This window comes from Abramis brama (genome assembly GCF_963993115.1).
Source record: "Abramis brama genome assembly, chromosome: 22".
NCBI lineage: Eukaryota > Metazoa > Chordata > Actinopteri > Cypriniformes > Leuciscidae > Abramis > Abramis brama.
The window spans coordinates 34,230,217-34,251,415 of record NC_139984.1 but is presented as its reverse complement, the minus strand read 5'-3'; the positions used below and the strand labels follow the sequence as shown (position 1 = coordinate 34,251,415).

The window sequence follows — 21,199 nt, the reverse complement described above, 5'->3', positions numbered from 1 at the left end:
ACTCACTCACACTCACTCACTCTCTCACTCACTCTCTCACACACTCACTCTCACTCACTCACTCTCTCACTCACTCACTCACACTCACTCACTCACACACACACTCACTCTCACACACTCACTCATATGCTGTCCATCTGTGTCTCTCAGCTCCGCTGGATCAGCCGTGTTGTCGCGCGCTGTACGACTTCGAGCCGGAGAACGAGGGCGAGCTCGGCTTCAAGGAGGGTGACATCATCACTCTGACCAATCTGATCGACGACAACTGGTACGAGGGCATGATCAACGGCCAATCGGGGTTCTTCCCCATCAACTACGTGGACATCCTGGTCCCGCTGCCCCACTAGGCTCCGCCCACTCCTGTTCCTGACTAATTAGGCCCCGCCCACTCCACACCTGTCTCATTAGGCTCCGCCCACCCCGATCTGTGCTACAGCTTCACTTCCTGTTCCTGTGACTCGGAGGATGATGATGATGATGATGAAGATAGACAGACATTACTGAGTCACATCTGAGTGGAGAAACAGTGCTCAGTGTGTGTGTGTGTGTGTGTGTGTGCGCTCCTGGATTCACGGTGAATCATGAGTCTATATTTTTTTCTCGTGTTCCAGATTTATTTATTTGTACGTGCCGCTTCACTCTCCTGATAAACCTCACTTAAGATCATTGCACACCGAGTCCGAGATTCACGTTTTGTCAATCACGTTTACACACTGCCTCCGAAACTTTCGTCCGTCATAGAAAAATTCGTATCAGGTTCGATTTTCTGCGTTTTTCGCGTCCGTAGCAAGTATTTCGAGAGGTGTTTTGACCATTCAGAGCCACCGAATGACGAATACGAAAAAACGCAGACGAAAACTTCGGACTCAGTGTGCAAGGACCTTTATTCCAGCTCTATCCCAGCATGCTTTTAGGAAAGTTCTGGATCGAGGATGGATTACGTCACTCGATTGTCACACACGTTTAATCACGTTTTCCTCCTGGCTAACGTTCTGCCGGATCCTGCCAGAAAAGATTTCACTGCCGGCCGATGCATTTACACGCTGCAAAGAAACATGTTCTTCCTCAGTGTTTCTGTCTCGTTTTCCAGCACAAATATCCAAACATTCCTAAAATCCAGACAGATTTACTAGAGAAGAAGCAAAATGACTTTTAAATCTGAAATTGAAATGTATGAAAATGAAGCGAGTTTCTGCTTAAAACAAGAACGAATATCTGCCAACTATGGCAAGCCGTTTTAACTTTTATTCATTTCCAGGATATGAATTGTTGATATCAAGAATTGATTTCTTACTAGTAGAAATATAATTTATGATATCAATAATTACATTGTTACTAGTAAAAATGCAAATTCCTGATATCAAGAATTAAACTGTCACTAGTTGAAATGTCTATTCTTGATATCAACAATTGAATTGCTACCAGTAAAATGTTTCATTTTTGATATCTGAAAATGTATTTCTGAAATCAATATAATTTCAGATATCTAAAATGGCTTTCTTACTAGTAACAATCACATTCATGATATCAGAAATGAACATTGTCACTAGTGAAAATTGAATTATTGATATCAAAAATGAATATTGTTACTAGTAGCAATTCAATTGTTGATATCAAGAATAGACATTTCAACAAGTGACAGTTTAATTCTTGATATCAAAAATAAAGGTTTTTACTAGTAAGAATTTGATTGGCAGCCTATGGTGACATCTCACTAGTGAAAATACAATTACAGATATCAAGAATTATAGTTTTTACTAGTAGAAATCGAATTCCTGATATCAATAACTATCATTTTAACTAGTAAAAATTTAATTGTTGATATCAAGAATTAATATCCTGGAAATGAATAAAAGTTAAAACGGCTTGCCATAGCCAACGGGGTTTAGCATCTCCAGTAGACGAGATTAAGAAAGTTTATGAGTGCCGATCTCGCAATTCATTTTTTTCCCTGGCAATCGAATATTAGAAAATTACGCTGCAAAACGAGATAAAAATGGTAACACTTTACAAGAACGTTAGTTATTGTGTTAACTAACAAAGAGCAATACATTTGTTACAGTATTTATTAATCTTTGTTAATGTTAACAAATACAACTCTTGATTATCAGTTCATGTCAGCTCAGGTCCATTAAATAATATTAACAGATGCTCTTAATAATGTATTAGTAAATGTTGAAATTAACTTTAACTAAGATCAATAAATAAGTATTTTTCATTGTTAGTTCATGTTAGTAACTAATGTTAACCTTACTGTAAAGCGCAAAAATACTAAGTAAGAAAATAATTTTTTGCAGTGTGGTTGGGAAACTTTAATTCTTCTTGTTTAAGAACTACTTATTGTTCATAATTTCCAGTGAAATATGAAATGCAATAAGGATATTGAGCACAAAGCTGGTTTGTTACTGGTCTAAACTGGTCCACCAGCGCTAAAGCAGCTCAAACTGATGAACCATCAGCCACGTTTAAACCAGTTATCCTCATAAACTAGCTTTCTTTGATCGTAAATGTTTCCTAAAGTCTTATTTTTGAAATAATAAGTGGTATTTCCACGAATGCCAAGTGCGCTGGTTATTACCGTACGTGTGTGTGTGTGATGGTGTCCACAGTATCCTCTAATGCTAGTTACTGCTGTGTTTCAGTGGGTAGTTGTTAGTGCCGTGATGTGTGTGAGCACTGAAACTGATGGATGAACATATAGCGTATAATCGCCGCCTCGCGACTGAAGTGTAGCAGCGTTTGTTGTTTTGGTGGTTGATGGACCATGTTCTTCAGCACGGCTCGCGCTGTGTGTCGTCTGATGCCTTCAACGTCTTCGGCTTTCCTTTAAATCCGTACCGTGTGTCGATCGCTGCTCGCGCTCAGACCAGTGTAACGGTACGTTCACACGGGTCGTCAGCGTCAACGCTTGACGGAAGGCGTGGCTGAAGTTTGGCACTGACGCCATGGTCATAGCAGCGTCAGCCAATGAAATTAGACAGGAACTCAACAACAAGCTTCATTGTCATTCAATGGTCATAAAGGACCGGGTGATTGCCCACCGCAATAATTAGTTTCTCCTCCATTTTAAAATTTATCCTCAGTTTGCTGCTCTTGAACAGGATGAACGTGATTGGCTGCCGCCTGGCTACTGTATTTGCATAGAGCGATCTGATTGGCTGACGCTTCCGTCGGCGGCGCTTCACTGGCGTTGCTCGCGGCAGAAGTTGAAAAATTCTCAACTTCTGCCGTGAGCAACGCCAGTGAAGCGCCGCCGACGGATCCACAATTCTTTTCGGCAAAGCTTGACGTCACCCATTCAAAGTCAATGGGAAGCGTTGACGCTGACGCCCCGTGTGAACGTACCGTAAAGCTCGTTTCTGCCACGGAATTAAAAAAAAAAAAAGTAATTGCGACTTTTTATCTCACAATTATGACTTTTTTCACAGAATTCTGAGCAATTAAATCATGCAAATAAAAAAAAAAAAATCGCCACGGAATAACATTTTAAAAGTAATTGCAACTTTTTATCTCACAATTATGACTTTTTTTGCAGAACGTTTCGAGAGTTTACATCTCACAATTCTTTTTTTCTGGCATGACAAAAAAGTAATTGTGACTTTTGTAGTTAAACATTTTTTTTGTAAATTAAAAAGTAATTGTGACCTTTTTCCGTCAATGAAAAAAAAAAAGTAACTGCGACTTTTAATCTCAAAATTAATGGCTTGTTCACAGAATTCTGATTTCAGATCTCGCAATTGTTGTTTTTTCGCCAATGGACTAAAAAATAAATAAAAATAATTGTGACTTTTTATCTCACAATTATGACTTTTTTTCCTGGGAATTCTGAGTTCAGATCTCCCAGCTCATTTTTTTTTCTGCCATTGAAAATTGTTGTAAAAGTAATTGCGACTTTTTATATCACAATTATGGCTTTTTCGCAGAATTCTGAGAGCAAATCTCGCAATTCATTTTTTTTCCTGCCAATTAAATAAAAAAATTAAAAAGGAATTGCGACTTTTTTGCCATAACAGAAAAAAAAGAAAATAAGTAATTGTGACTTTTCAATCTCACAATTACGACTTTTTCTAAAAATTGCAAGTTTATATCTCACAGTTATGAGTTTACATCTCGCTATTCTTTTATTCGCCATGGAATAAAAAAATAAAAAAAGTAATTGCGACTTTTTATCTCACAAATTGGACTTTTAGTTTCAGTTTACATTTGAGTCATGTGATATGGACAGAAACACTATCACAATTTTTTGTTCAATATTGTGATTTTTTTTTTTTCAGATTTCTGTGTTCAGTGACATTGTTATTTGATGTCATTTACACTGATGAGAATTTAGAAGTTATTGTCAATTGATGCATCAATAATTATTAATATGGAAGGTCATTACTGTCACATAAGAAAAAATCATGCCTTTGTAATTCATAATTTTGACACAAAAAGTTGTAATTGTGACATACTAAGGCGATTATGAGGTGAAAAGTTGAAATGATCACTTAAAAAGTCATAATTATGACAAAAAGTTGAAATTGATAATAAGTTATAATTATGAGATGAAAAGTCAAAATTCCTTAAGTCATAATTGACAAAAAGTTGAAATTATGACAAGTCATAACTGTGGTGAAAAGTTAAAATTCACTAAACATTAATAATTGTGACAAAATGTAATAATGACATCATAATTATGATGAAAAGTCCAAATTATGACAAAAAAAAAGATAATTTTTTATCTCATAATTATGACTGTCATAATGTTTACATTTTATGCCATAAATCTGATTTTTTCCCATGTGGCATAAATTTGGTTCCTGTCATTCTGAATCAAATCTCTTTGTTTTCTAATGGATCTAATGATTTCATGAAACATCTGCAGTGTTATTATTGATAGTATTATCACAGATTTCCTGTCAGTCACATCTGATATGGCAATAATTCTGAAATCGCACACTTTGTGAGCTCTATATGAATATATATATATATATATGAATATTATCTGTGAGTGTGTGTGAATGGCAGTACAAACGCGCGTTTAAGCTGTGAATGGAGTCGGTGTGTTTGCACGTGATGTTGATGTTTTCACTACAGAGATTCACCTTTATGAATCGGTTATTATAGTGTACGTTTGCCATTTTCCTTCATGTATTGATCTGGGTTTCTCCTGTGCTGGATGATACACGTGTACCGCTTGATGTGAGAATAAACACACTTTCTCCTGCAGGACTTTAATGAAACGCTTGAGTAAATGACTTCTGCATGAACATCAGAGGAACAGAACCTTCCTCAAGTATCCTATTATTGGACATTAAAGTCCCCCTGTGGAGAAATCCAGCTTTTAATGTTGTTTATGTGTGTATGTGGTGTTTTTAATAAGCTTTATAAGACAAATCATGTGTAAATTCATAAGTCGGCACCATTGCTGAGTATTTCCTCCTTAAAACTGCAGTGAACCAAAGACAGTCTCAAAAACACGCTTTGAAATCACTGGTGTTTCTGACGTCACAAACTACCTTGTAACCAATCAGATCAACGTGTGATCGTCAACGATCTCTGAGCTGAGTGAGTGAGTGGAGGTGGGGCTCATTTGCATATTCATAGAACCGCGCATACTAAATGAGGCAAGGGTGTCGAGTTACATTCAAGATATTTTAAGGCATGAAGAATTGTTACATTTAAATATGTGATTTCGGTAATCGAAGATTAATTTTAAGTGATTCAGTTGTTGACTACAGGGGGACTTTAACACTAGATCCACCAAAATGTTCTTTCTGTCAAAACTCTTTATCAATGAAGCGTGTTTTATTAGATTGTGCTGGTTTGAACCCTGAGAAACTTTTTTTATTCATCAACTCATTTCGAAGAAGATTTTTAACAAAGTTAAACCAAATATAGTTTTAGAGCTTTTAGTAAGAAATTAATTGTAAACACCTGATATAGTTTTACCATAAATTTTCCACAGAAGCGTTAAAAACAAACCAACAATTGGACATGTACAAAATGACCTTGAGCTGTTTCTTGTCAAAATGCATGTTTTTAATCTTTTTAGACCACGAAATATGATCCTTATATAATTTTGAAAATATTCAGTACCTGTAAAGTTACATCAAGTTTTTTGTACTCGCATGTAATACTTTGTTAAATGTATTATTTAAACAAAATTTTACTTTTAATATTTCAAACATTTTATTATCTACTTCTAATGTAATCCCTCTCAATCTATCTTGTATTTATTTGAATCCAAATTTTATTTAGTCATTCATTTCTGTATATTAATCGTATGCATTTTTACATTTTACTTAGTCAAAATTATGACAAAAAGTTGAAAATGAAATTACCGTCATGATTATGAAGAAAAGCCAAAATATCATTGAAAAAGTCATAATTATGACATAAAATTTCATAATTGAGACAATTTTGAATTTATCTCATTAAAAAAAAACTTATAGTGTAAAATATATTTGGCATAAAAACTATAGTGGCAACATTTTAAGTTTTCCCTTATAATATACACACATGCCTTAAAGACTCAGTAGGTAAAAACATGAATCAAAGTTCAAAGTTTCTGAATAAAACACTAATACGTCCAGTGCCTTACACAAACACTGAAATAATGCAATAAACAATGTAAGACGTGACACAAACCATATTTAAAAGAAAGACCCAGGGAATTCTGGGAAGTTTACACTGTATATGAGTATTAGTTTTTTTTTTACATTCAAAAATTGTACATTTAACAGTATTTTACTGTAAAATTACATCAAATGTTTCATTAAATGCATTTTTCAATTTAGAGTAAGGGAACTTACTGTTAACAACAATCATATTTTTAATTAGTTAACATTCCCTTAACTTAGTCCACTAGAACAATTTCATAAGTCAAGCTCAAATCACCTTTGAAATGCCATTTCAATTATTTCCATCCATCAAACCTCATCAAGACCAAAGAAAAAAAAACACAAACTATCAAAGTCTTTAAAAATTTATTATAAAAACGCCCTTCTACACATTACAGGATCAACCGCTAGACGTGTACAAAAATAAAAAGAAATCTAAAAAGAGATCACTTGCGTTATTGCTCGAGTCGTTAAACATGTACAAGATGGAAAAACACAAAATAAACCCCCATCAGTGACGCTGCATTACTCGTCGTCATCATCATCATCCTCATCTTCATCCTCGTCGTCGTCCTCCTCTTCCTCGTCATCATCGTCGTCATCAGCCTCGGGCTGGACCTTTTTAGTGGAGCCAGTCGGTCGCCCCGGCGCCTTCTTAGAGGCTCCGCCCCCTGCGCGATACGCCGCCACCTCCTGCCAATCAGAGAGAGGTCAGACACTCTAGCCACGCCCAGCTCATTACATAAACATGACGGCTCACATCAAACACCCCACATCATTTCTGCGTTTTTAATAATTAAAACCACAATTTATGCACAAGATCAATGTTTTGTTCACATTGTTTACTTTAAGTATTTTAAAAACAAAACATGCTATATATTAATAAAACATTTAAATGTGTGCATTTAAGCCAGAACTAATTTATGCAAGTTTTTGATACAATTAAATGTTTTATACACATACATTAAATAAACAAATCGATGCGATTAATTGATTTGACAGCAGTGATATATATATATATATAAAAAACCACATATACACAAAAACACATGTATATATTTATAATACATATTACTGCTGTCAAATTGATTAATCACAACTAAAATTAGTTTGTTTATATAGCGTGTATATGTGTGTACACTGCTGTCAAATCTATTAATTGCATCGATTTGTTTATATAATGCATGTACATTTAAATTTAAACATTTTATATTACACAAACATATACACAATTTATAAACTAAAGTTACAATTATAAAAATGTAACTGTTACATTATAATTCTATACAGTTTCTTCACCTTCTCGTATTTCTCGCGCAGTTTGGCGGCCTTCTGCTCGAACGGCGCGCGGTCTTTGACGCTCTGTTTCGACCACCTCTCTCCCAGTTTCTTCGCGGTTTCTCCGATGGACAGACCGGGGTTTTCGCTCTTTATCGTCGGCCGATACTCCGCGCAAAAGACGAAGAAGGCAGACCTGCGCAAAAAAGAAAAACCTGTTAGAAATCACTGAGACGTGCATGTTAGCATGCGATGTGTTCGCGCGCGCGGGACGTACGGCGGGCGCTTGGGGGCGTTCGGGTCTTTCTTCTTCCTCCCCGTCTTCCCCACGCCTTTGGGCGGCACATAGGTCTTCATCTCCTTGTCGTAGCGAACTTTATCCACTTTAGCTAGGTCTTCAAACCTGCTCTTCTCCGCCGCGCTCAGCGCCTGCGGGGCGACAGACAGAAGGTTAAGCGGATGATTCAACGACACACGAGCGCGAGACACAGACACGGATTGCTCACCCTCCATCTCTCGGAGCATCTCTTGGAAAACTCGGAGAAGTTGATCGGCACGTCGGGACTCTTGCGTTTGTGCTCGTCGCGGGACGTCTGCACGAAGTACGCGTACGCAGACGTCTTTCCCTTGGGTTTGTTCACGTCTCCTTTCACCATGGCTGATCCACTGACAGAAAACAAACAGACTTACTGAAAACCAAGCATTAAATACATTGAAAATACATCAGAAGCATTTGGCGTAGATTGATTAATATTGACTAGAATAATTTTGGCATTTATCCAATCTGTTAATATAGCATGTTTTGATTTCAAATACTTCAAAGACATTAAATACTCGAATACATTGAATAGTATTAAAAATAAGTTGCATTGAAATGCATGCAATATATCAGCTCTGGCTAAAACGTGCAAATTCAAAATGTTAGTTTAACATTTTTAAATGTTTTATATTATAAATAGCATGTTACACATTAAAAGATTAAAATACGCTGAATAGATTTAAAAATGAGTTTTATTGAAATACATGCATAGATTAGCTCTGGCTTAAAATGCACGAATTTAACTCTTTAAATGTTTATATTATAGCATGTTGTTTTTGAAAGTAAATAAAACATTTTAACTTGTGAAATGATTGCACTATATCGGATATCCGTCATTTCACAAGTCAAATGATTTTACTTGCTTTTAAAAACAACATGCTATTTATAATATAAAACGTTTAAATTAGTTTGAGCGTAAAATTCGTGCATTTTCAACCAGAACTAATCTTATGCATGCATTTCAATGCAACTTATTTTTAATACTATTCAACGTATTCGAGTATTTAATGACTGATATCCGATGTAATGCAACAACTCAAATACAACATAATTTGTATTCGCTGAAAACGCATTACATGAAAATTCAATTCACAAAAATTCTATAAATGCATGTAAATAAAAAGAATTTGCATTAAAATGCATTCATGCGTAAATTAGTTCTGGCTCGAAAATGGCGAATTTAAATGTTTTAAAACACTTTTGTTGTTAGTTGGTCGGAGGCTTTTGTTGAACAAAGATTCCACCATTTTCTTTCCCGCCTATTTCCTTCAATGCACCCCCACCCCCTCCCTGATTTCTCTCTCCAAACACATTATATCATCCATAAACCCGAGATTAACTCGATACACGCGTGAAACGGGTCTGAGAGCGCCGTTACTGACCCGAATCCCCGTTAAAACACGGTAACTGCGCGCGCGCTCCGGTTACAGTACACAACACAAGCGCGCGCGGACTCACGCAAACCGTCTAAAACCTCTTTAAACCGCAGTCAGTGTCTAGTTTTAATATCGTACGTGTGGCATTATAGTACCGCACACGTTTAAACGCGAAAATACATGTTAAAATCGATTTAAAATGTAGTTTTCAAACCGAGCAAACCTTTTCTTTCTTCTCAGTAGAACAGCGCGAGCCTCTCCTCAGTTCTGTGTCTCCCACGTGATTCCTTATGCTGCGTGTCTGCGTGACGCACAGAACATACGGCACCCTGGGCTCGGCGCCTGATTGGTCCAGCTTGTAAATGGAGTAGTCCAATCCTCGAACGCCCCCCTAGGAATCCGTAGAGCTGATTGGCGGACTGAAACCCTCAGCGGTTCGAATGTTTGTAAACTGAACTCACAACAACGACGGTTGTTGACCATTTAAAAATATACATTATAATCTAAATTATTACAATAATGATCAATTATAATATAATACAAATTATATAAACCACACGTTTGAAATCTCTTCGCTTTTGTCCATACCCAACACAGGAAAGTTTGTATATAAAAGCCGGGAATGATTTTTATGGTTTGTTTTCTTGCAGCGGCTAATGCGTTAAATTAAACCCTTGTTCATGATCAAGAAAATAAAACACAAACGCCTACAGATTGTTTAAAGTGTTTCTGGTGTAATGTTTCTCCGCTCAACGTGGAGGCGCAGCAGCGCGCACCCCTGATCCACGTGACCTCACACGCGCGCGCTGAAGAAGAGCGGACTGGTTCAGCGCGCGCATCTTAAGTGGCGATCGCCGTAAATATGAGTATTTTTGCTCTTATATTTTAGTTTATTTTAATGCGACAGTCACCGCGGAAGTGTGTGCTTGTGTAGACGGATGGAGGAGTTTCTAAAGCACTTTAAAAACCACAGCAGAGCGGTACATCTGTTTCACTTTGTTTATACACACACACACACTCTGAGCTCTGTCAGTTGTTTATACTTTTGTATTGGTTATCTGGTTTTTGTAAATCATAATTATGCAATAAGTTGAAATTATGACGTCAATAAAAGTTGAAATATGACAAAACATCATAACTTTGACACGTATGGTCTAAATTATGGCATAAAATACATAATTATCACACAGACAGTCATAACTTCGACATTAGTATGTCATGACTTAGTATTTCATAATTTCGACTTTTTAAGTCATAATTTTAGCTTAATATTTTATTATTTCGACTTTTAAATGTAATAATTACAGTTTACCAAAGCATGATTTTTTTCTTATGTGGCTAAAACATGCTTCCATAACAATTACAGACAGACACAGATGATAGATAGATAGATAGATAGATAGACAAACAGATAGATAGATAGACAAACAGATAGATAGATAGATAGACAGACAGATAGATAGATAGACAGACAGACAGACAGATGATAGATAGATAGATAGACAGACAGACAGATGATAGATAGATAGATAGATAGATAGATAGATAGACAGACAGACAGACAGATAGATAGATAGATAGATAGATAGATAGATAGATAGATAGATAGATAGATAGACAGACAGACAGATAGATAGTGTGTGTCTGTGTGTATGCGCGTTTCAGGATCAGCGCTGGCTGGCTGAGGTGTTTGAGGTGATGATGATGTGTGTGTGTGTTTCAGGATCAGCGCTGGCTGTCTGAGGTGTTCGAGGTGATGATGTGTGTGTGTGTGTGTGTGTTTCAGGATCAGCGCTGGCTGTCTGAGGTGTTCGAGGTGATGATGTGTGTGTGTGTGTGTGTTTCAGGATCAGCGCTGGCTGTCTGAGGTGTTCGAGTGTGTGAGACAGCAGCTCTACCCGCTCCTCGACTCGTCTCTGGGTGTGTCTGTGGTCCGTCTGTCGCTGACTGTGGTGTCGAAGGTCCAGAGAGCCGTCGGCTCGGATCTGCCCGTCAGCTACAGGTGTGTGTGTGTGTGTGTGTCCATCTCGACTAATGCAGCATACAAGTGTTGACAGCACAGGTCCTTCAGACAGTCTGTCATTCACTTGTCTGAGTAAAAAGTTTGCTTTTCTGAAGAAAAAAAAGTGTGTTGTAAATATAATTTATTCTGAAGCAATATTCTCATCAGTGTTCAGTCAGCTTTGATATAAAATTCTCTTTTACTTGTCCCTTCAAAAAATCCACACAGCACATTAGCCTTGCTACGATAGTCGGTGTTGACGGTGTTACACTCTGTTCAGAAGCAACACTGGCTTCATCACTTGCCCACCACTGTCGATTTGCTTTTAAAAATGTTTTAAAATATAAAATTATTTAGTTCAGTTAGAGAACAGATTTCATTAATCACGAGAGTGCGCCTTTTTAAGAGAATTTGTCATTGTACTGTTTTGTTGTTGTGTTTTTCATTAAAAAGTAATGGGTTAATGACCTCGCCATTTAAGCAATCCGCCCCTGAATTGGTGCTGATTTGAAAGCGAAACTAAAATGCGCACGGGCGCGGAGCAAGCTTTTCTTACTCAGTGTTTCTGTCTTGTTTCCAGTCCAAATATCAAACATTTCTTAAATCAAGATCCATTTACTAAAGTAGTAAAATGACATAAGATATTAAGTCTTGATTTCTGGGGAAATAAATTAAAATTAAGTGAGTTTTTGCTTAAAACAAGCAAAATGATCTGCCAATGGGGAGAAAAATAATGTTGTTTCTGTTTGAATTAAGATTATTTTTCTGACCCCATTGGCAGATCATTTTGCTTTTAAGGACATAATATCTCATCTAGTAAATGCATCTTGATTTAAACATTTTTAGATATTTGGACTGGAAACAAGACAAAACTGCTTAGTAAGAAAAGCATTTTTTGCAGTGTGTCCATGGTAAATCTCTTGATTTCCTCTCAGGTGTGTGTCGGTGTCGGAGCTGAAGCGTGAGCAGAGAACCCCTTGCTTTAGCAGCCTCAGCTGGAGCTCCGCCCACTACAGGGAGAGTGCCAGGGGGGCGGAGCTAATGCTGCCTGAACACAAGCCACTCCCACGCGACAACCTGCTTCTGATTGGCTTTCTGTGTGACGGGCGGGCCAGCGGGTCGAGTGACGGGTTGTGGCGGGTGAGAGACGCTGGAGGGAGTGTGTCCTGTATGGTGAGTGTTACACGTGAACAAGTTTAGGACATTGATAATAATCAGAAATGTCCTGAAAACCATATTTATGAAAAGGTACTTGAAAAGTGCTTGAATTATTGAAAGGCAATATATGTGAAATTAGTGTTTAATTTTATTGATAAAGCAATCTTTTCACACAAAATCAACGCTGCAACCCGTCTGATGTAGAACCCTGTTAGAATGATTTCTGAAGGATCATGTGACACTGAAGATGTTGTTTGTCGTCCAGATGCTGACGTCGTCTTGTCTCTGGTTGGGGAGGCTGATGCTGTTTCCAACATGGAACTACATCCCCCAGAATGCACCTGATGCGGGCTACCTAGAGCTGATCGACTCTCCAGTGTGCTTGACCCTGGAGGCCATGGCCTTTGACCCCGGAGGAACCCTGAGTGAGGTCATGAGCGTGACGCGGGCGGCTGAACTTCTGAAGCAGAGGTGTGGGATAAACGTTTATAGTTCGGATACAAGCAATGATGTCTATGGCAGCGATTAAAATAGAGTAAATCACCTTTTAAAAGTAACTTGGCGCTTCAAATAACGTAAAATTTACATCGTTACATCAGTAGGCGGTGTACATTTATTTCGACAAGTGACTGTTAAAATATGTGTTTGTCATTGAATCATTCACTCAAGAGATTTGTTAAAAATGCTGATTCATCCAGTAATGAAACAAGTGAAATCTTTATGAGTGAGTCATTGAATCATTCACTCAAGAGATTTGTTAAAAATACTGATTCATCCAGTAATGAAACAAGTGAAATCATTGAATTGAATCATTCACTCGAGATTGTTTTGAAAGATTATTAATTCAAATTAACCTCAGACTATAATGACGTTATTTTGTTTAGTTGCCTCTTCAGAATTGTGGGTGATTGTATTTTCATGATAAGAAATGGTGATTGTGGATTAATGGCGAGTTGTGTGTGTGTGTGTCAGGTGTGAGGATCAGGTGTATGTGTGTGTCAGCGGGCAGGTGAGCGTGGTCTGTCCGCTGCTGCTGATCAGTGGGAAACGCTTCTTCTGCCTCATCCTCAGTGAAGGAGGATCTTCAGTGCCCGTCTTCATCACGGTGAGTGTTTAAGAGGATTAAGGCACACACATAAATCATCATCCTTCCTCGGGTCATTTCGACCAAAACTCATTTTTAATAAAAAAAATAAAAATTGAGTGTTCATCAGACGGGTCCAAGACCCCAGGACTTTTGTCGAATTTGAACCACGAATACACAAAAAATGTGAATGGATTCGAGGAGTTTTGTAACAAATCCTTCCGTCTCGGGTCAGTTTGACCCCCTTAGGAATGAATGGAGTGCGAGGAATGCTTCAGTTCACGTAGAAAAACATAAAAATGCTCAAAGTTCAAACTAAAAATGCGCGAACTTTACCAAAAATGATTGTATAATGTCTACATGTGAATCTGAATGCACACTGAAATGAACTGACTTTAGGACCCAGAGGAACAGCTCATTTGCTCATATAGAGATATAAGGCCATCTAGACTCATGAAATATCATCTTATATTATTTATTTCCCACAAGAGGTCGACAAAGATATTTTGAGCTGAATTAAAAGAGTTATGCATGAAATTGTGAGTTATTTTGAATTTGAGTTGAAAGAATGTGAGGAATGTGCTTAAATGACTATTTATTTATTATATATTGATTAAATCTAGTAATTTAAAGGTAAATAAAATAAAAAATAACAAAAAATCTCCCAAAAAATATATTAAAATATTATAAAAATGAAATAAAATAAGCTTTCTGAAGGGGTCATTTTGACCCGCGAGGGAAAGATGTGTTACCATACGCGAGGGACCAGTTGTGAATGTGAGTTTGCTGTCCAACATGAATGTGGACAAAATAATGGCAAGAAAACACACTTTCTGTTGAGTTACAGTCTGATGAACCTTTCATTTAACTTCCCTCTGCAGGAAGCCAAGCATCAGTACTGGAGGCAGTGTGTGTGTGTGGGTCAGAGTGTGTGCATGTCGTCTCTGCGTGTGTGTTCACTGCAGGGTCTGGAGGGACGGCGTGTGTTGTCCGACAGCTGCCAGTCACGTCTTCATCCGCACGAGAGCTCAGAACAACCAGAGACACACACAGACACGCACACACACACACACCTGCCGTCAAGCTCCGCCCCCTCAGTCAGAGTCAAACGCTCCACACTCATCAGCTTCAAGGTGAGGCTCAGCAAAGACTACACAACTGAAGCGGTCCCATTCTGCTTTTCTCCATGCTCATCTCTGTTTAGTGTGTAACGTTGAGTTCTTCTCTATATCAGAGTCAGTGTTGCTGAACTCCTGAAACGCCTCCATTGTATCTTGAGTTTCTTCCGGGAACGAACACGTCACAATATTCCTCATTATAATAATTCATGCGCAGAATAAAGGGGCGGGGCCTGGTTGAGTTAGTTAGTAGTGTGTTAAACTGGCGGTTATGGTAAGGGGCGGGACATTTCCCAAACACACTCGAAGCGCTCGACCAATCACAACACACTGATCCAGCCGACCAATCAGAGCACAGTGTGCTTTTCAGAAAGAGGGGCTTCATAGAGACAGGAAGTAAACAGAGCGTTACTGACAGACTGGGAAGAGAGGAGCCGCAACAATGGAGAATTAAAGTGGAGTTAATGTGTTTGTATACATTCAAATATGATTTTTTTTTTACAAACAAAGGAAATTTGTTTGTACATTTTCATATATACATTTATATTTTAAATGACTAAATTAGTATTTGCTGTATTCATTTTTTAATTCAGCCCTACAAACAAGCAGAGCAAACATTTTTTATCCGAAAAATCGCAAAATTGTGCATCTCTACTATAAAATATAAACTTTATATAAGGGCATAACTGCTTTTTACCATTTTTAACTCATTGTATTTCCTATTTGTATTTTAATTAGAATAAAATAGATAAAATAATTAAAATACTTGACATTTCGTAAAGCAGGATACTTATATTTCATACTCATAAAGAGAATCAAACGGGTGTGACCTTTGACCTGTGCTGTAACAGTGTGTTTGATTGACAGGGTACGGTCACGAAGATTTTGAACGCAGAGGCGGGGCTTTATGAGATTGACAGACAGGTGGGGCTTTGCCTGGCCTATCAGCCGGCTCAGAAATGGGGCGGCGGCTTGAGGCCGGGGGCGGAGATTCAGGTGAGTGTGATGTCATCAGGTGAGTGTGATGTCATCACAAAACTCAGTGGGACATTCAACATTTCTGTGAATAAGATTCTGCTTTGATGACTTTATTATTTTGTGCAGGTGCGCACATTTTCACGTCAAGTTTGTTTTGTCTTGCGTGTGAAGTGGCGCACGGCTGGTTCAGGGCCTGTTTTGTGGTTATAAATGAAACCCCAGAATTCCTCAGAACTATTGATCCAAATATTTTAAAAAACGTATTTTTTCCGCAGCTTCACAACGTCCACTTCACGTACCACGCTTCCCCGTTCGCTCCGCGAGTCGTGCTGTGCGCGTGCCTGCGCTCCAGCGTGCAGATCAGCGCCTTCAGCCGCCTGAGGTCAGAGGTCGAGCCGTCGGGGTCACGCTTCAGCCGCCTGAGGTCAGAGGTCGAGCCGTCGGGGTCACATGGGCCGCTGCAGCGCCTCCTGCTGGAGAGGAATCTGGGTGTGTCGCAGTATCTGTGGCTCTGCTACTGCCATAACGCCGTGAGCGAGAGGTGACGACCACCACACACACACACACACACACACACCGCACCGCACCGCACCGTTTAACAATGAGTTTTAAAGAACGAATCAAATTAGGGCTCGATTTAGCAAACTGAAATCTGTGTTCCCCGGGTCCTTGAAATCCATGAAAGTTTGTGAATCTGAAAAAAAAAAGTTATTTTATTTTATTTATTTTCAAAACCTGTAAAGTTTTTGAGAATAAACACACACAGAGAGACGGGTCCTTGAAAGTGCTTGAATTTATTTTGTGCGAGAAGTTTTCTGTAAAAAATTCCATATTATTCCCTCCGCTCCGCTAATGTGTTGTTTCGCCAACACTTCGTGGCCTATGCACACTAGCTTGCTTGATTTATGTTAGTTACGCGCATTTACGCGTTACGTTAAGTGTTTCCCGCGTGAGCTACTTTGTGTTGTGCGTTGCCATGACGTTCACACGCACAAAACTGTAAAAATGTATCTTACAAGGTAACCTTGCTCTCACTTGAAATGTGTCCCACATTAAGTCCTTGAACTTGAGGGTATTGGACCTGGAAAGTCCTTGAGAGGTCCTTGAATTTGAAGTTAGCCGATGTGTGCGAACCCTGTGAAATTGCGATGCGGCTTAAGGGCAGTTCACACCAAGAACGGTAACTATAAAGATAACGATAAAGATATAGTTCTAAAAATCTCCATATTCAAGAACAGCAGAGTTCACACCACAGCTATAATGATAAAGATATGAGGAACAATATCGTCGGGATCACTCTCAGAACGATTGTTTCCAGCTTTTGAACGATAAAACACTGACAGCCAATCAGAATCCATTCTAATTTAAGCTCGCACATTTAAAATGGCAGACGACATTGCAGAGAAGATAATCGCCGAGGTCCAGAAAGTCAAGCCCCTTTTCAAGAAAATGGATGTGGAAAACAATCGTTCATTCCCACTGAACAAATGGTGAACAGTATTACCTCACGTGTCAGCGCTCGCTTCGACAGCGTCCGGCTTCCTCTGAAGTTGCGGTGAAAAAGACTAGGTGTTGTTTTTATTCCACTATATTGACGACGTCAGCTGAATTCACTGTTAGATTAGATCAATACACTAGCTAGCTTCACTCGAAGCACAGCAAAACTTGGTGGTTTACATTTGAAAAATGAAGAAATTAACACAGTTATACATATTAGTATTGTCAGTTTATGGTTATACTGTAAATAAAATTCCTTTTTTATTTTATGTCTTATAAATCACAATTATATTTTCGTGCTGCTGTACCTCAAACACTGTGGCGTATGGTGTGTGTGTGTGTGTGTCAGGTTGTGTCCGCGATGGGTGAGAACGGGGCGAGTGTGTGTGGTCGCCGCACGGCTGTTGGACTTTGTGTGTGAGGCTGAACAGAAGACACAGAAAAAGAGGAACATTTACAGAGAGATGATACAGGAACCGCACCAGTGCCCTGTTACCACGGTAACACACACACACACACACACACACACACACACACACACACACACACACACACACACCCTATGATCACGGTAGCAGTATATTAAAATCATGTATATAAATCGTTGCGTAAACATGCATTTTGCACAATTAATGTTAATTATTTGATCATTACCTTATTCTTGTTCAGTTGTGTTTATTAAAAAAAAATAATTATGGAAAATGTGGCATTCATACTGCAAACATATTTCCTGTTGCTGAACGCATTGTTTGTATTTGGAGCTCCATCGATTTGATTCATAATCCGTGATTTTTTTTCTCTTTAAACTCACTTACAACGAACATTTTCTACTCTTCCTCACTGAGAAGCACTGCTGCTCAAACCTCATAGTTACAACGCGGACTGTTGAGCAGACATCTCAAGCCGATTTGTGACCCAACACCGGTTTTCACCTGTGGGTCGCGCCGAGGTCACGATCAGCCATGGTTTCGTTCACTCCGGCTCCAACACGCCACCACGAAGCCTGGATGGTTCCGCAGCGGAAGACGCGAGTCAGGTCTAGACCAAGACTCTCTCCGACCCTCCCGGTTTTCGAGATCTCCACCCAAAACCGCTTCTCCCCTCTTCGCGAAACAGAACGCGATGCTGTGATCATCGGCGATTCCATCGTTCGACACGTACACGCTACGTTAGGTAAAAGTAAGGTGCACAGTCACTGCTTTCCTGCTGCTCGTGTTTCTGAAATCGCTGCTCGCGTTCCCGAGATTCTGAACGGTGACGAGCGCGTCAGAACTGTGGTCCTGCACGCGGGAGTGAACGATATCAGGCTGCGGCAGACGGAGGTTCTGAAGAAAGACTTCAGGAATCTGATCGATACGGTACATCGATGCACATCGCCTGAGATAACGATCATTGTGTCTGGACCGCTTCCCACGTACCGACAAGGGCATGAAAAGTTCAGTAGATTATTCGCGCTAAATGAATGGTTAATGTCATGGTGCAATGAGCAGAAACTGCTCTTTGTAAATAATTGGAATCTGTTTTGGGAGCGTCCTAGGCTCTTCCGTGCCGATGGCTTACACCCAAGTAGAATCGGAGAAGATCTTCTGTCAGATAACATCTCCAAGATGTTAAATACCGTTTGACTAGTAACCAAAAGTCCAAATTACAGTCTCTGCTGCACCAACTTAATTGATATAAATATTAGTGTAGAACATTGCATAGAAACTGTGTCTATTCCTCGTTTAGTGAGGTCAAACATTAATTCTACTGCAGTATCTAGAAAAAATCTAATTGTTATTAAAACAGAAAATCTCGCTATTAGTGAACAAAAACAATTTCTAAAGCTAGGTCTTCTAAACATTAGATCACTCACACCTAAGGCAGTTATTGTAAATGAAATAGTCACAGATAATAGCATCGATGTACTTTGCCTTACTGAAACCTGGCTTAAACCAAATGATTATTTCGGTCTTAATGAGTCTACTCCTCCAGGATACTGTTATAAGCATGAGCCCCGTCTGATTGGTCGTGGCGGCGGTGTTGCAACAATCTATAGAGATATTCTCAATGTTACCCAGAAAACAGGTGACAAGTTTAATTCGTTTGAAGTACTTGTGCTAAATGTTACGCTCTTAGATGTTAGAAAAACTTCCCTATTATCTCTAGCCTTGGCTACCGTATATAGACCGCCTGGGCCTTACGCTGATTTCCTAAAAGAGTTTGCAGATTTTCTCTCAGATCTATTAGTCAATGTCGATAAAGCATTAATTGTTGGAGATTTTAACATACACGTAGATAATTCAAATGATGCGTTAGGGGCTGCGTTTACAGAATTATTAAACTCCTTTGGGGTCAAGCAAAACGTCACTGGTCCCACTCATCGTCTAATCATACACTCGATTTAATTATATCTCATGGAACCGATCCAACCGATATAGATATCATTCCACAAAGTGATGATGTCACTGACCATTACATGGTAACTTGCATATTACGTACTGCTGTAATATATCATGCTGTGCCGCGTTATCGACCAGGCAGAACAATCCTTCCATCCACCGTAGATAATTTTTCAAATTGCTTATCTGATCTGTCTCAAACAGAGGAAGAACTAACTAGCACTATGAGCACCATTCTCTCTAGAACATTGGATATTGTTGCACCCATTAAATTAAAAAAGGTCAGAGAGAAAATTAAAGCACCATGGCACAGCAATACTACGCATGTTCTAAAGAGAGAAACCCGTAATTTAGAGCGTAAATGGAAACAAACTAATTTAGATGTCTTTAGAATCGCGTGGAAAGACAGTATGTCACGTTATAAAAAGGCCCTAAAAGCGGCCAGGGCTGAGCACCTCCGCAAACTAATAGAAAACAACCAAAACAATCCTAGGTTTTTATTTAGCACCGTGGCTAGACTAACAAATAAACAGACGTCACCCGAACAAAATATTCCGTTACAGTTTAGTAGTAATGATTTCATGAAGTTCTTCACTGAGAAAATAGAAAACATCAGAACCACAATTGTAAACGTCTATTATCGCCCCGCAAGAACAATTACAGCGCTTTACAACTATAGAACAAAAAGAGTTAAATAAACTTATCACTTCATCTAAAACAACAACATGTTTATTAGATCCTATACCAACTAAACTACTGAAGGAAGTGTTACCTGTAGTGGAAGAGCCTCTCCTCAATATTATTAACTCGTCTTTATCTTTAGGTCATGTTCCAAGAACATTTAAACTGGCAGTTATAAAACCACTCATTAAGAAACCACAATTAGATCATAATAATCTAGCAAATTATAGACCCATTTCAAATCTTCCATTTATGTCTAAAATATTAGAAAAAGTGGTGTCCGCTCAACTGGGCTCTTTCTTGCAAGAAAATTACATCTATGAAAAGTTTCAGTCTGGATTCAGGCCGCACCATAGCACTGAAACTGCGCTTGTTAAAATCACAAATGATTTACTTCTAGCTTCTGACCAAGGCTGTATCTCAATACTAGTTTTACTCGATCTTAGTGCTGCGTTCGATACTATAGATCACACAATACTCTTAGATCGACTACAAAATTATACTGGTGTTCAAGGACAAGCATTAAGCTGGTTTAGATCATACTTATCTGACCGCTACCATTTTGTCTATTTAAATGGAGAAAAATCGATCATAACTTCAGTAAACTATGGAGTGCCGCAGGGATCTGTGTTGGGCCCTCTATTATTCTCAATATATATGATGCCACTTGGAAATATTATAAGGAAACATGGAATTAGTTTCCATTGTTATGCTGATGACACTCA

General features: G+C 38.7%; 3 protein-coding genes across 4 annotated transcripts in view; 2 read left to right on the top strand and 1 right to left on the bottom strand.

The window, feature by feature from the left end:
* Positions 1–3,468, top strand: part of sh3gl2b (SH3 domain containing GRB2 like 2b, endophilin A1) — a 17,902-nt gene extending 14,434 nt beyond the window's left edge. Inside the window, exons 9-10 of the mRNA XM_084099339.1 lie at positions 151–2,877; positions 3,353–3,468. Of these exons, the coding sequence (XP_083955465.1) occupies positions 151–347 (197 nt within the window). The 3' untranslated portion in view covers positions 348–2,877; positions 3,353–3,468. The remainder of the gene's footprint in view (positions 1–150; positions 2,878–3,352) is intronic.
* Positions 3,469–6,951: 3,483 nt separating this feature from the next.
* Positions 6,952–10,364, bottom strand: hmgb2b (high mobility group box 2b). Of its 2 annotated transcripts, none has more exons than XM_084099340.1 (5): positions 9,799–10,364; positions 8,387–8,546; positions 8,158–8,309; positions 7,902–8,076; positions 6,952–7,295 (listed from the first exon to the last, which is right to left on the bottom strand). In XM_084099340.1, exons 2-5 carry the CDS (start codon positions 8,534–8,536, stop codon positions 7,128–7,130), a joined length of 645 nt encoding a protein of 214 aa, XP_083955466.1. In that variant the 5' UTR covers positions 8,537–8,546; positions 9,799–10,364; the 3' UTR covers positions 6,952–7,127. The 2 variants fall into 2 exon arrangements, with proteins under 2 accessions (XP_083955466.1, XP_083955467.1); XM_084099341.1 differs by having other exon boundaries at positions 8,387–8,569; positions 9,799–9,866.
* ctc1 (CTS telomere maintenance complex component 1) overlaps positions 10,361–21,199 on the top strand; it is a 28,580-nt gene continuing 17,741 nt past the window's right edge. Inside the window, exons 1-9 of the mRNA XM_084099335.1 lie at positions 10,361–10,555; positions 11,423–11,577; positions 12,513–12,750; positions 13,001–13,206; positions 13,708–13,840; positions 14,701–14,952; positions 15,805–15,933; positions 16,191–16,456; positions 17,762–17,912. Coding sequence (XP_083955461.1) covers positions 10,514–10,555; positions 11,423–11,577; positions 12,513–12,750; positions 13,001–13,206; positions 13,708–13,840; positions 14,701–14,952; positions 15,805–15,933; positions 16,191–16,456; positions 17,762–17,912 — 1,572 coding nt within the window. The 5' untranslated portion in view covers positions 10,361–10,513. The remainder of the gene's footprint in view (positions 10,556–11,422; positions 11,578–12,512; positions 12,751–13,000; positions 13,207–13,707; positions 13,841–14,700; positions 14,953–15,804; positions 15,934–16,190; positions 16,457–17,761; positions 17,913–21,199) is intronic.

Bases quoted from the DNA above. Each gene is read 5' to 3' on its own strand.
- hmgb2b (XM_084099340.1), bottom strand. From the start codon at position 8,536: ATGGTGAAAGGAGACGTGAACAAACCCAAGGGAAAGACGTCTGCGTAC. The intron at 8,310-8,386 runs GTGAGCAATCCG...GTCGCCCCGCAG, and splicing joins GATGCTCCGAGAGATGGAGG to GCGCTGAGCGCGGCGGAGAA. The intron at 8,077-8,157 runs GTACGTCCCGCG...TTTTTTGCGCAG, and splicing joins AACGCCCCCAAGCGCCCGCC to GTCTGCCTTCTTCGTCTTTT.